Below are 13,257 nucleotides of genomic sequence, written 5' to 3'. Positions count from 1 at the left end.
TTCGATTACGTTTGGCTATAATACGAGAGAGAAAGAGGGAGAGAGAGTACGGCGATCCTTCGGGATATGGCTTGATTTTTTTTACCAGAGTCATCGCGCGTTAGCCAAGGATATTTTTAACTTTCCTCAAAATTCATTCACCTTTCAACCTTGGGCGAAAAAAATAATGTGCTAATTAAAAATCGCCGACAAATCAAATAATCTTCCGAATTACGACAGTTTTTTTGTTTATTTTTTAGGATGAAAAAAAAAAACAAAATTTGCATCCAGTATATGATGTAACTTCAAATCTTCTACGAAATTTTTTATCTATAGGACATTTAAATTTAAAATTCAAACCAACCGAAATTCGCATACGCCTTGTTTATTCCCATCGATATCGCATAAATAACATGCACGAAATATTCCACGGTGATCTCCGCGGGACACTTCAGTTGCAACGCGGGCGCGCGCATTTTTGTTGCTTTAGGTCAATGTCTTCGACAATAAGGAAAACTACTTTCGCCAAAAGTATATATTCCATTGCACGCTGCACTCGCTGCTGCTTATTACAACGCTGAGATTTATACGTATTTTGCGGCGCTCGACTCTTTAATTCATCATATACACGTCCACTGCTCCACGGCAGCGTTTGTTTACATTCATCCTTGAATGAAAATGTTAAGGCCGAAAAAGGGCACCCGCGAGAGAGAATGTGGATTACGCGAATTGCCTCTCACCTTGACAATCGTCGTCGACATAATGCGCCCGATCGATGCTGCAGCACACCTGCGCACACCCGTACTTTTGACATCAACCGGATTTCATTGAATACATGGCGTTTGGCGATTTATTATGGTTCAAATCAATCGGAGTCGTAAACGTTTTTTGTTGTCAAATTCGTGTCGAAAAAAAGGTATCCTGGAACGCCTTTATTTTTTTCATTGCGTTATTTTATGTGCACCAACCTCGTGCGATCTCCAATGGTCATTACGCTGTGTGTGCGATATATATTATAAAAATAGTTGCTTAAAAGCCGTGGCGCGCAGTTGTTATTTGCGTATTGCACCCATATAACCACGGCGTTAATGCCTGGCTTGCAATTTTAGCATAATCAAGGAGTCACAAAGATTAAGATTTCCTAATTGAAAACTGGTTTTTGAATGCTTTAACGAAGGTTTGCGCGGCTTGACAATTAATAAAAAAATGCACGTTTTGTTTACGCCAATTAACGAAAAAAATTAAAAATATGAATAAGAGCTTCCATTCAAATCGTTGACGAAGTTTTTCTGATCTCTCGGATTACAAAAATGTTTTTTTCATCAATCATAAATTTCCATCGCATCTCGTCAGAAGAATTTCACCAATCGATCGCAGTAGCAGCAGCAAAAAAACTAAGACGACATTTATTCCTTTGCAACATCGCGCGCAAACACGGCAATCGCACCTAAGGTACATTTCGCATATCCAGTCATCATAATTCATCGTTAAGGCATTTGCATGATCGGCAGCCGCAATGCAAGCACACACGAGCATACCAGTTGTGTGTGCGTTTTAGCAATACGCGTACGTACGTGCATCTCTCTAAGCGCGCGCCTATCAGCGGGGCAAAAAATGAAAGAAAGATTTGCTACCCGTTGCGGCGTGTCACACTGCGAGCGGCGCTACCCCTGCATTATATATACTGCAGCTCGGACTCGGTAATGCACCGTGTGACACAATATCGAGGCGGCGCACACACGCGCGCATTCGCGAGGCCTCCAAGGACGATGTGCAGGATCGCGTCGATGGTAAAATAATAACAACAATAATAACGACGATGGTGTGGTGGCAACAAAAAAATAAAGGAAAAAAAAATCATCAATTTGGCGCGAGAGAGGGGCGTGCACTTGGCAGTAGGCAGCTTCGCACGAGTACGTATACGCGCCGCGCAAGTTGCTCGATTCCTCTCTCACTTCTGACGTCTACCTACGCGCAAGTGTGTAAGTACACGCACACACACTCGTATAGGATCGGTATCGTCGGGGCAAGCAAGCGCCGACGCGCGGCTCGGCTCGTGTGCTGCGCGGCGCGCGTTATAATGCGTGAAGGGGTATAGGAGAGCCGCGTAGCAGGCCCCGCTTCTCGATCTCCTCCGGTAAGACTTGGGTACCACCTTCGCTGGATCTCCTCAAACGAGCCTCGTACTCCGTGAGGTTAACATCTATCTTTTGCCGCATACTACATACTCTTTACGCCGTCTTATCCATTTCTCTCTCTGCTTTTAATATATATATAAGCTTCTCTCATTTGCCGAGCTCGATCTCTTTCACCTGCTGCTGCTGCTGCTGCTGCTGCTGCCTGTCCACGTGTGCTTGTATGTGTGAATGTGAGTGCGAGTGTCTGACTGCGTGTGTCGTCGTCGCGCTGCCGTGTGCATGTGCGCGCGCGCGTATCGTTTCTGTGTCTGTCTGTCTGCTACCGCGTATACACACACGGTGAGTGCGCGCGTGCATGTAACTCCAACACGCCCGTTTGGATATCATAACGCCCATAGTGTAAGTCTCTGTGTTTTATTTTTCATCATTGCTTTCTACATACTTTTTCCGTTAGTTAACTTTTGGTGTTAATTTTTCCTATTTTTCTCTCTTTCTTATCCGATCTTATCGCGCCTAGACAACGAGTTGTACGTGTTAAATGCATACCGGTTATCACAGATAAATCGATACATACTCAATTTCGCGATCGGTTGGATTTTTGTATATACTTTTGCCGCGAGCACGCACGAGAGACAGACCGAGAGACACTTTCAAAAGGTCTTATGTAATAAAAACGGACTTTTACCGGGAGCCGAGGCGATTTTCGAGTAGCCACCGATCGAATTGGAGCGTCATTCTTCATAAAGCTAATAAGGTCTCTGTCTCTCTCGCTCTCTTACTCTCACAATCTGACAACCTCGCGGCTTCGAGAATGAACGAAAAATCTATCGTATTATGCAAACTCGTATTAACCCTCCCTCCCTCTCTCTCTCGGTCGGCAACGCGAAATCGAGTTTAACTTGGCAACGAGCGCCGTACTATTACCAAATACATATTAGCCGATCGTTGGAAAATTTTCATCACGATTTTCGTCTATAATATCCTTCGCATAGTGAAAAAGCTCACGCATTATAAACGGTGTATAATATAAAATAGACTCGAGAGATTCTATCGATTTATGTAAGCGAAGACGCGTGGCGCGTATATGAGTTTGTGCAATAGACCAATAGATCCATCTACTCGTGTCTACGAGCGGCCTTTTGTCATTAACCCAGTTGATCGGTAAACAATCGGATCTCTCGCTCTCTCGCTTACTCGACCGCTACTCATCGCTTATACAGCTTTATTATCCAGTCGAGTGCTTTTTAACCTCAGAAACAAATATAGACACAACAAAATAGAAATCGTTAATTCATGTCCTTTTTCATTTGCAGATTTTAATCGCGGATCGTTCATTATATAGCCGGCGTACACTTATAATATATAAATAGCAAAGAAAACCACACACAGACACAATCAAAATGAGGATAGGCATATACTTTCTTCTGCTGTCGGGAGTGCTGCTGGCGGTGCTCGCGGCGCCGGCCACGAAAAATGAGCTCAGCGACGAACTCAGCCCCCTGAACGAGGTGAGTCTTTATTATTATTATTTTTTTTGGTTCAATCAGGACTGTATATAATTAGAAGAAACAAACAAACAAATGAATATAAATCGGTGACATGGTGGCTTTTCAACAAATATAACGGATTTTTGATGATAGACGCAATGAAATATAAGGCACGACTTTTTTACTTTTTTTCACGTGCTCACATAAATATATTTTTATTCGTTGTTACAACTGGTTTCGTATGTACGACACACAGCGAATTAATATATCTTTAGTAAGTCTGGAAGCAATTTCCATTTTTTATGTATATAAGTATATTATACATGTGAATTTAAGCAGACGGCGGATAGACAAGTCCACCAAGCATAAAATAAAGATTCTCTCGGTTACCCAATTTTTTTTTTCTATATTCCGAATGGCAAATATGTGTTATAGACCTAAATGTTGATCTCGCATGCGATGTATGTATGTATATAAAATATAAATCTGTCTATATGTACAAAATTTTTCGCAAAACTCGCGACTTTCAACGTTACGCGCATTCGTTCACGTCGTCGTCGTGTCCGCGTTATAATACACGTTCAGCGCGCAGAGAGGTTTGAAAATCCGGACGGAAGGAGAGAAGAGTATATTACATGTATGCTTGTGTGCGCGTACACATATATAAATACTCTCTTTTGGCCGCGCGTAAGTGAGATAAGAGAGCTCGCGAGTGAAAGTAAGTATATATTCGCACGCGTGTATGTGTGTGTGTGCGGTCCAGCGAGACTGTATACGTGCTGCACGGTAGTCGACGTCGTCGTCGTTAAAAAACCACGTGGGTCGTTGTTTAAAACGCACTGTGTGCAGTGATGAAGAACTATGGACTATGCTATCAGCCCATTGAATCCGTCCGCGGCTTTTTTTATTAATTGCACTTTCTTCGCGGTTTGCTGCCTATCTATTATTGTTATTTACATCGACGATTCGTCCCGAGAAAATTGAGAATATCAATTGGTCCTTGAGACAACGACGACGTCCTGCTGCTGCTGCACGATCGTTACGCAAAAAAGACAAGTTTTAACGTGTGATAATCGTAGAGCTTTGCTCGAAGCATACTCTACGCTGCGAGCCGAACGTTCCTAGGAATCATTTTTTCAAGCTTTTAGCACCTCGCATTCTCTTTCAATGCTAAAATATATTGTATGAAATATTAATTTTTCATTACTTACGCGGCAACACATCTTTGATCGAATTTTCAATACCTTGTTTAATGTCAATAGCCGAAATACCTCGGTCTTCCTCCTCTTCTCTCGAGCGTCAAGTCGCTCCTTTATCGCCCACGGGCATGTTTTATTTTTTTCCCATTTTTCTTTGTCCTCGTTTATATTAATTGCTCGATCTGGAAATCGAATTACTCGTTCATATATATATATTAAATCGGGCGTGACGCAACGCCGTTAAAGTTTTGTAATACCTATAATTTTTTAGCTTTGAATCACATGTGTACACGCATGCACACAAGTTTGTGTAGCCGCCCAAGTATGCGAGTTTTTCGCCAGGACTCTCGAATATACGAATAGGCGGCACTTTTCGTTATGGCGAACATTCAATAAAGATAACGTTTTGCCGCGCTAATCGACGCAATTGCGTTCACCGGCGGCTTGACACCCCTGTCATTATCGCTCGTATACTTGACTTTGAAATCAGGTCAATAATTAGTGTAGCGCTAAAAAATGCCAACGAATTGCATTCGCATTTATTATTATAATGCAATCCTTCCACGTAAAATCGCGAGGACTCTTTTGAAAAATTTCCCTCATCCTCGACTCTTTTTTTTTATCTAGCACGTTCTAGAATATAATTATAAAAAAGAAAAAACGGTCAAGCTAGAGCTCGTTATAAATGCAGGATTAGCCTCAAGCGCTGTCCTCAAAGATTTTTTTGCCAAGATTAAATGTTCGCAGTGCATGTAAATTCGTATATGTACTGTACATATGTACGGGAAAAGAGAGAAAGAGAGGAGGAGAAAAAAATGTATGAGTAAACGACCGATGAAGACGTCAACGTGAAACTTTACGATTTGATGATTTTGCAATCTCATGCACCGACGATGACAAGGCGACTGTCAACTCTGTAATAGCCGACTACATATTATACTGACACTGGTTATACGCACAAAGAGCTATAGAGAGACGGAAAAATAAAAAGAAAAGCCAACGAGTGATACCAAAATGTGTAATTCTTTGCTACTCAGACGATGATAATAGAAGATTGACTAAATAGGACGGAGACAGCACACGTGTTGAATACGCATCATTTGGGGCTACTAAATTGATAGATTGCTAAATGCGGCTTCGGGAGTATAAGATCTATTAACCATAATTATTTTATTTTATTTCTTTATTAATTAATTTTTTATACTCTAAGAGGAATCATTAAAAAACAACCTGATTAATGTCGTCTCAGGTTTCTCCTTCACAGAGCGAAGACGATAGCGGCGCTACCAACGTCAGAACCAAGAGGAAAATCGGCGCCATCAAGCTCGGAGCCGCCAACGGACTCATGAACTTTGTTTTCGGGGTAATTATCACATTTTTTTCATTATTACAAAATTCATTACAAAAGTAAAGAGAAAAGAAACAATTGCATCGCGAATTGATGTAGCCCTTGACGTAATTCTGAGATAATACATTACAAGCTCTTTCTTTCAATGTACATTTAATACGCCTTGTAACGGAAAAAAATGTCCAAGGTTCAGTCTCTCTCTCTCGAGCTTTCTACTAAACCAGCGACGCGTATATATACGTATATAATGCGTGCATGTGCGAGCTCGTGCCTCTTACGATATATAGAATATAAACTCATTTAGTAGTGCCCGGCACTATATATGAGTAAAAAACTGCATGTCGCGCGCGCGCAAGTTTTCGAAATAACTCGATTTTAAATATTCATAAATTATACTATTTACTTAAATATGCAACTATACGGCCTATGAAGTATTTCGACACTCTTGTCGCGTTCGTTTATCTACTACACGAGTACGTGCACGAGTTCGAACTCGATTCAGAGAAATGTTCATGATATTTAAAAAAATTAATTAGGCTCGTTAATCAGGAATTAACATTTTGAAATTATATTGCAGAAAATCGACGCTCTGCTTGACGCCGGCACCAAGTCGCTGTCGACCCTCGACGACAGCAACAAAGCCAAGAATCTCATCTACGAGATCGATCCCGACAAGTCCGCCACCAGCGAGTTCATCAGCAAGTTCCTCGCCCAGAAAGCGCGAGCCTCCGCGGGTGGCATCGGGCCCCTGATCAACGCGGGCTCGACCTTCCTGTCGAGCGCCAAGCAGGGTATCTTCGGCGCGGTGGCCTCGAAATTCGCCCCATTGAGCTCGCTGTCCGGTGGCTTGTCCAGTGGTGTTCTTGGCTCGTCTTCCGGTATTTAGATCGTGTTGAAATTTTCGCCTTTTTATTTCTTTTTATTGCAATATCATACCGTACTTTTAGGTGGCGGCGAGGACGGCGAAAACGGCGGCGGTGGCAGCAACAGCGGCAGCTTCCTGACCGGTATCGTCGGCAGCCTCAGCGGCGGTAGCGGCGGCGGCAACGGTGGTGGCGGTCTCGCCAGTCTCAGCAGTCTCAGTGGAAATCTCAGCGGTAACGGCGGCGACGCCGCGACCGACGACGAGGAGGTCGACTTCCCGACCATACCCGAGGACGACGCGAGCAGCAGCAACGATTCGGGATATCCAGCGGCCGGTGCCGGGGTAGGAAAAAAAGCAAAATTTTGAGCAAAAAAACAAACAAAAAATGATTTAAAAATAAAACGCTTCGATTGATGGAAAAGTGTATGTTGTAGTAAGACAATGAAGCATTGATTACCGATGCACCCCGCGCGCGCGTTGGTTCGGACTTGCTCTGTGGAATTTTTTTTGTTGACTTTAGCTGGACTTTTTAGAATGGGTTGATTTCACAGAGCGACGATGAACGATATAGGGTAAGGTTTTAAGTATAGTAGGATTTTTTTTTCTTAAAATATGATTCGTTGATAATTCAGTCGACTAAATACTTCGTAGAAGGTCACGAAAGTTGATTTTTTTACAATTTTCTGCATGTACATGTTTCATCTAATTTCCATTAAAAAAAATCAGATGACATGTTTTTTTCTAATTTTTGAAAAATCAATGCTTCATCCGATTTCTGTACATCAAATTTAACGAATGAAATTTTAAGCACGAAAAAAAACAAAATTAATCAACTGCACGAAGGATATTAATTGTATTAATAACAAAATTTGACATCGTTTAACTCAAGTAATTTGAAACAAACAAAAAAATGTAACAAATTTAGTTAACAAAACTTTAATTTTGATATTTAAAAGGAAACCCTATATTGCCATGTAACGTAATGTAGACTTAATAATACTTACTACCCTTGCGTCACTTATCTCCCCATTATACCAATTTGATTGCATCATACTCTACACTGACTCGAGTAGAATTCTTAGTTCCAAATAGATGAGCATACATATTGCATGGGTATACGTAAAACCTACATTATAATATTTGATACCGGTTTTAACAAGTAAGATGTGTATTCGCTTTTAGTACATGTATCGTGTAACTTTTTGATGGTTAAATTTTTTTTCTCTTTTGTTTACCATGTTAAAAAAAACCTTCAAGTGTCCCGATGCTGACAATAACTCACTTTAAATGTATTAATTCACTCTGTAATACGAAAAAAATGGTCACTACATAGTTGCATTTAACAAAAGATTGAAAGAATGAGGTTTTGTTTGTTAATCTGCACGCTCGATGGCTTTGACTTTTGCCTCACGAAGAGATGATAAAAATCAATTTGCACGTGACCAATGATGCCGATTGATCTTAAAAATAAAATTAAAATTAAAAGTCAAAATCGTCGAAAATGAGTGTTATAATGCAACAATCAAATTTGTTATGTACATAAAGGAGAGCTGTGTATATAGAAACAGAAATTAAAAAAAAATAAAATGTTTGCATGTGATACGCACCTGTAGTAATGTTTGAAATCCGCACCTTTTATTCACCGATTGACATTTTTTACACTTTTTAAATGAAATCGAGACTTATATTTTTGAATAATATTCAGTATGCGTATTCACCACCTCTGCATCAGCCTTACCAGCGTTACTACCACACCTACGGTATGAGTAACTCCTACGGTATGAGAATTCGGCGCTGATTAAGCTTCGAGAACTCTGCAACTAAAAGTCAATTATGTGCGCGTGCGGATAAGCTCGAATTTTTGGAATGCACCTCTCCTAGACTACCCGAGATGACGAGGCAGACAATACACCTATTGTATCTCATAAATAAATGGATAATCAAAATGTTTTACTGTGGCCATAATGTTAAATACACGATTGTGACATTAATATTATTATATATTGTTTATTAAGGTCTTCTCTTTTATATATTTTTGATTTATAGTGTTGAATGTTTAACTGTTTGTGTCTTCGTAATGTGTGTGTTTGTATACGTGTCTTTTTTACCATATCGTAATTTGTGATGCGTTGTAAATATCGAAGGCGAAAGCACAGATTTGAATGGACGATTGTTACCGAATCGAGCATGTAAATAACTCATGATCTTTGGCCGAAAGAAGAAACGCAATGGTTTTTTATCGTTAAGAATAAAATGATTGTCAACGTCAAAAAAGTTGTACGTTAATTTGGCAAAAATTTGTTCGCAAACATTTAGCTGTCAAAAGGGCAGCATCGGGATACTTTTTCGCTTATTAGTGCAGCTATCAAAAAATGGAATGGATAGTCTTGCCATGATCTGTTAAGAGATTTGAATAATTTTTGTAATAGTTTAATGCAATTGGTCGAATTAAAAAAAAACGACGGCACTCGTTGAAATTCAATTTGTTGTTTTCTTATTTTTCACATACAATCACAGCCCCTAAATAATTTAAAATAATCGAAATAGTTGAAAAGCCACCATAATCGACGATATAGAAATGCAAGAGATATTTTTATGTAAATTATTATAACTAAGCGACCATAAGTAACCAAATTATTTTGATTCCATGTCTTGTTAAAAAAGAAACCTCGAAAAACTCAAAAAGTTCAGAAAGCACGTGCCAAACCAACGACTACCACGGAAAAGATTCCAGAATTTGACAGGGAAAAGGTATCACTCGATCTTCCACCAGAACTTTTTGGCCAAGGATTCGGAATCGTGACTGATATCAGTAAAATTGTCGGTAGCGTAATCATGGTAAGTCATAGTCCAATTACGTCAAATTTCTAGAACATTTTGTCAGTTATATTTCTTTTTTTTTTACAGAATTCAGCTAAAAGAACGGCGACTATCTTAGAATTATTTAAGCCATTTTTCAGAGGGATCTTCACCATAAGCGGTCTTCCGTCCGACCAAAAAAATACACAAGTTAAAGATTCGAAGAAAAGCAAATTACGAAGATAATTTCTAACTATAATTAACAATTTTAACTAATTGACGCAATATTACTATAAGTATTGAAAATAACCTAAGGCCATTTAGAAATTACATTATGAAAACTAACGAATAAGAGTCACAAATCTTATTCTAAGATCTTCGCGATGTTAGAACCGAAGCAGAATTAAATGTGCCAAAGCATAAATTATTCATGTAAAAAATTTGTTCGTATCTACTCGATTAACATGGGTAATTTTTGTAATCGATTGTAAATTATTGTATAGGTGTAGGTATTAAAACGAGTATGTGATTGCATTTATGTGAAGTTCAAATTTTTGTACGACGTAGTAGCTGTCTTGAGTATTATTGTTACTTTGATACGTGTGTATTACTCGAGTTCAATGTGTATTCGTTTTAAGAAAAGAATTCGCAAGATAATAAAATAATAACATTTTGATGCATTATGTGTCCGGAGTTCGATTGCCGCTTTGTTAATATCCGTGTCTTTTTTTAGAAACGATAAATGGGAATTTGACCGATTTTTACTGATAGTACTGAATATAATATATTGATATCACGATAATTCACCGATGAATTAGGCACAGGTCAATTTCGCATGATGTATAGCAGATTTAAAATAAATCAAACGGGTAATAAGTTTTAAACTTTTTAATAAGAAAATTTGCTGAATTTTACAATATATTCATATGTACATATCTTGCGATAATCATCCGCCTATGTTCACGATTTTGAATGTACAAAAGCATATTCAATATATTTAACTTGAAAATTGCAATTGTTGCTTCTCGATCCAATCATGGAAAGTTCCCACCCGCGTGAAAACGTCGGGTTTGCCAACGGCGCACGGACGACCGAACGAAACGATGCCTACTTGAATTCCGTCGGCTACCAGAGGACCACCAGAATCACCCTAGAAAAGTCAGAAATCCATTGTTAGATTGATCTGCCTTGATCAAGTATTGCGACAAGAATTTACGCTTTAATGGTTAACACTTACATGACATGCTCCTTCGCCGGATTTAGTCAAGGTGCAAATGTGCGATTTTGTGATGTTGAAGCCCATTTCCTTGGCACACTTTTTGTTGTCAATCACTTTCAGATTGATCTCTTGTAAATTGTTGGGCGCACTTCCACCGAGCTATATATTAAACATATCAATTTTGTAGTTGACAATATTATTTCAATAATTTTCGATTTTTTTAATTAAAAAACTCATTGGTACTCACGAAAGTTGAGCCCCATCCGGTCAGAACAACGTCGACGCTCTTTTCATCCTTTTCAGATTTAGTGGAAAGTTTGATCGGCTGCACCTTATCGTTGAAGACGATGTCTTTGCTGACGCGTATCAGGGCGACGTCGTTTTGCAGTTCCCACATGTCAAAGCCATCGTGATAGACGATGTACTGGGACTTGTAGGTCTGCTCCTCGCCACCTTCGATTAGGTTGGTGCCGGCCACGATATTCAGTGCGTTGTGATCCAGACTACACACAATTCGTATTTGTTTAATGCAGAAAGTTCACAATTTGAAACATTTTATTTAGTGAATTTTTTTTAAATTACCCTTGAACGCAATGAGCAGCTGTGAGAACCCATCTCTTGTTGATGATCGAGCCGCCACAAGTATGGAAAGTGCCTCGTCTCAGCGAAACTTGGTAAGGATATTTACCGTCGGGCGCATCTTGACCACCGATGACTCTCGATGGTCGTGCTGTCATGTAATTGACGAAAATTTATATGAGACTTTTTTTAAATAAAATATGTCGTAGTCAGGTCGTACTATAAATATGTTGTCATCGCTCACAAGCAAGTTAGTAATAAAAGAAGATTTATTGATTTTGACCGGCAAAATTAACGTTATAATTTATTCAAAGATTTATTATTAATAAATTACCCTGTTAATAACATAATTTATTAGTTATTAACGAATATGCTGTTAACAACAACAATTGTGTTCTCCAAAACCGATACTTTCTCTTCTGAAAAATAATTTCTTATTAAACACAAAAAAAGCTTACCTTTAACGGCCACGGCAACGCACAATAAAATAGCCACCACGAAGAGCTTCATTTTGCAATTCGCACTTTGTACAGTATTTGTGTTTACACTGAGGTGAGAATGTAAACTAACAAATCGCCACGGCTTTTATATAGCATTTGAAGAGCCGCGATTCCCCCGAGACCACTGATAACGACTGAAATCAACATTTTTTTTGTATTTGCAAACAATATCACGATAGTATCAATAATATTACGCAGCAGACCGATCAATTGAAATTTCAAGGCATGCGGAGGCGACACTCATCGATTAAAAATTCGATACATGCAGTACGTGTTCGGGGCTTACCGTATTCCGCAGATCCTTGTAATAAATCATGACAAGACGAAATTCTGATTGCATTTCACTCGATTATCAATAGGAGTTTAGATAGCTGATGAGTATCATAGACGACGATATAAAGTGCAGTCGGTCACGTTTTGGTTTCGTGATTATCAAAATCGATCGCTCGGGATCGTATTGGCGACATATTCGGCGCCGTAATTGAGCCAAAAAGCTCAATCTTGAAGTTATCATAATTTTTTACTGCGCATATTGACTACACTTTGACCCTACAATTATAAATGAACTTGGGTTTCAATTAAAGTTCTAACACTGCACGTGTCATTTGTCAATGATAACACTAAACGACAAGGCAATTAGAGATTTAATCTTTGAGTCTCGATAGAAATTGCATTTCATACGCACGAGCATCGACTTGTAAGGCTGCATTTTTCTATTTTATCACTATCAAATAGTTTTCTTTTTTATTCTTCAAAAAAATGTCGCACGTGCAGAAATCGGTATGCTTCATTTTTATCAAAGATCGGTAACATACGTAAAAAATGAAAATCCCCATACTTGCTCCCAATTATATATGTTATAATAACACGTATAAGTTCGCGCAAATACCTATATGCATATTACATGAATACACATGTACGTCATTGGCGGTAGCGCAATAATCGTTTCACGAATGCTCGTCGTCGACCACGACGACGACGGTCAGCGGCTATTTCGCAAAAGCCGCTTCGGCATGAAGAAGAAGAAGAAAAAAAAAAAAAATCGCGCGCGCGCTCGCGCACACTCACATACGCATGTATTCGCACACGCACGTGAGCGACCTTGCGGAGTCATATAGCATAACCCATATTACCGATGAAATGA

General features: G+C 39.2%; 2 protein-coding genes across 2 annotated transcripts; one reads left to right on the top strand and one right to left on the bottom strand.

Moving 5' to 3' along the window:
• The first annotated feature begins 2,428 nt into the window (after positions 1 to 2,428).
• Positions 2,429 to 10,618, top strand: LOC106653053 (keratin, type I cytoskeletal 10-like). The gene is made up of 7 exons (XM_023462826.1): positions 2,429 to 2,516; positions 3,431 to 3,625; positions 6,053 to 6,166; positions 6,729 to 7,029; positions 7,099 to 7,379; positions 9,681 to 9,854; positions 9,924 to 10,618. Exons 2-7 carry the CDS (start codon positions 3,518 to 3,520, stop codon positions 10,059 to 10,061), a joined length of 1,116 nt encoding a protein of 371 aa, XP_023318594.1. The 5' UTR covers positions 2,429 to 2,516; positions 3,431 to 3,517; the 3' UTR covers positions 10,062 to 10,618.
• Positions 10,619 to 10,688: 70 nt separating this feature from the next.
• Positions 10,689 to 12,164, bottom strand: LOC106654962 (chymotrypsin-1). The gene is made up of 5 exons (XM_014375135.2): positions 12,072 to 12,164; positions 11,617 to 11,764; positions 11,282 to 11,537; positions 11,053 to 11,193; positions 10,689 to 10,965 (listed from the first exon to the last, which is right to left on the bottom strand). Exons 1-5 carry the CDS (start codon positions 12,121 to 12,123, stop codon positions 10,813 to 10,815), a joined length of 750 nt encoding a protein of 249 aa, XP_014230621.1. The 5' UTR covers positions 12,124 to 12,164; the 3' UTR covers positions 10,689 to 10,812.
• Between the last annotated feature and the right edge of the window lie 1,093 nt (positions 12,165 to 13,257).

The sequence above is a fragment of the Trichogramma pretiosum genome, unplaced genomic scaffold, assembly GCF_000599845.2.
Source record: "Trichogramma pretiosum strain Unisexual culture from Peru unplaced genomic scaffold, Tpre_2.0 scaffold1, whole genome shotgun sequence".
Taxonomy (NCBI): Eukaryota; Metazoa; Arthropoda; class Insecta; order Hymenoptera; family Trichogrammatidae; genus Trichogramma; species Trichogramma pretiosum.
The sequence above is the reverse complement of the archived record's forward strand: the minus strand, read 5'-3'. Positions and strand labels throughout refer to the sequence as shown.

Excerpts from the sequence above, each read along its gene's own strand:
- LOC106653053 (XM_023462826.1), top strand. The coding sequence starts at position 3,518 with ATGAGGATAGGCATATACTTTCTTCTGCTGTCGGGAGTGCTGCTGGCG. Across the intron at positions 3,626-6,052 it reads AACTCAGCCCCCTGAACGAG|GTTTCTCCTTCACAGAGCGA; the intron begins GTGAGTCTTTAT and ends ATGTCGTCTCAG. Across the intron at positions 6,167-6,728 it reads TCATGAACTTTGTTTTCGGG|AAAATCGACGCTCTGCTTGA; the intron begins GTAATTATCACA and ends ATTATATTGCAG.
- LOC106654962 (XM_014375135.2), bottom strand. The coding sequence starts at position 12,123 with ATGAAGCTCTTCGTGGTGGCTATTTTATTGTGCGTTGCCGTGGCCGTT. Across the intron at positions 11,194-11,281 it reads CCGGATGGGGCTCAACTTTC|CTCGGTGGAAGTGCGCCCAA; the intron begins GTGAGTACCAAT and ends TTTAATATATAG. Across the intron at positions 10,966-11,052 it reads CCGGCGAAGGAGCATGTCAT|GGTGATTCTGGTGGTCCTCT; the intron begins GTAAGTGTTAAC and ends TGACTTTTCTAG.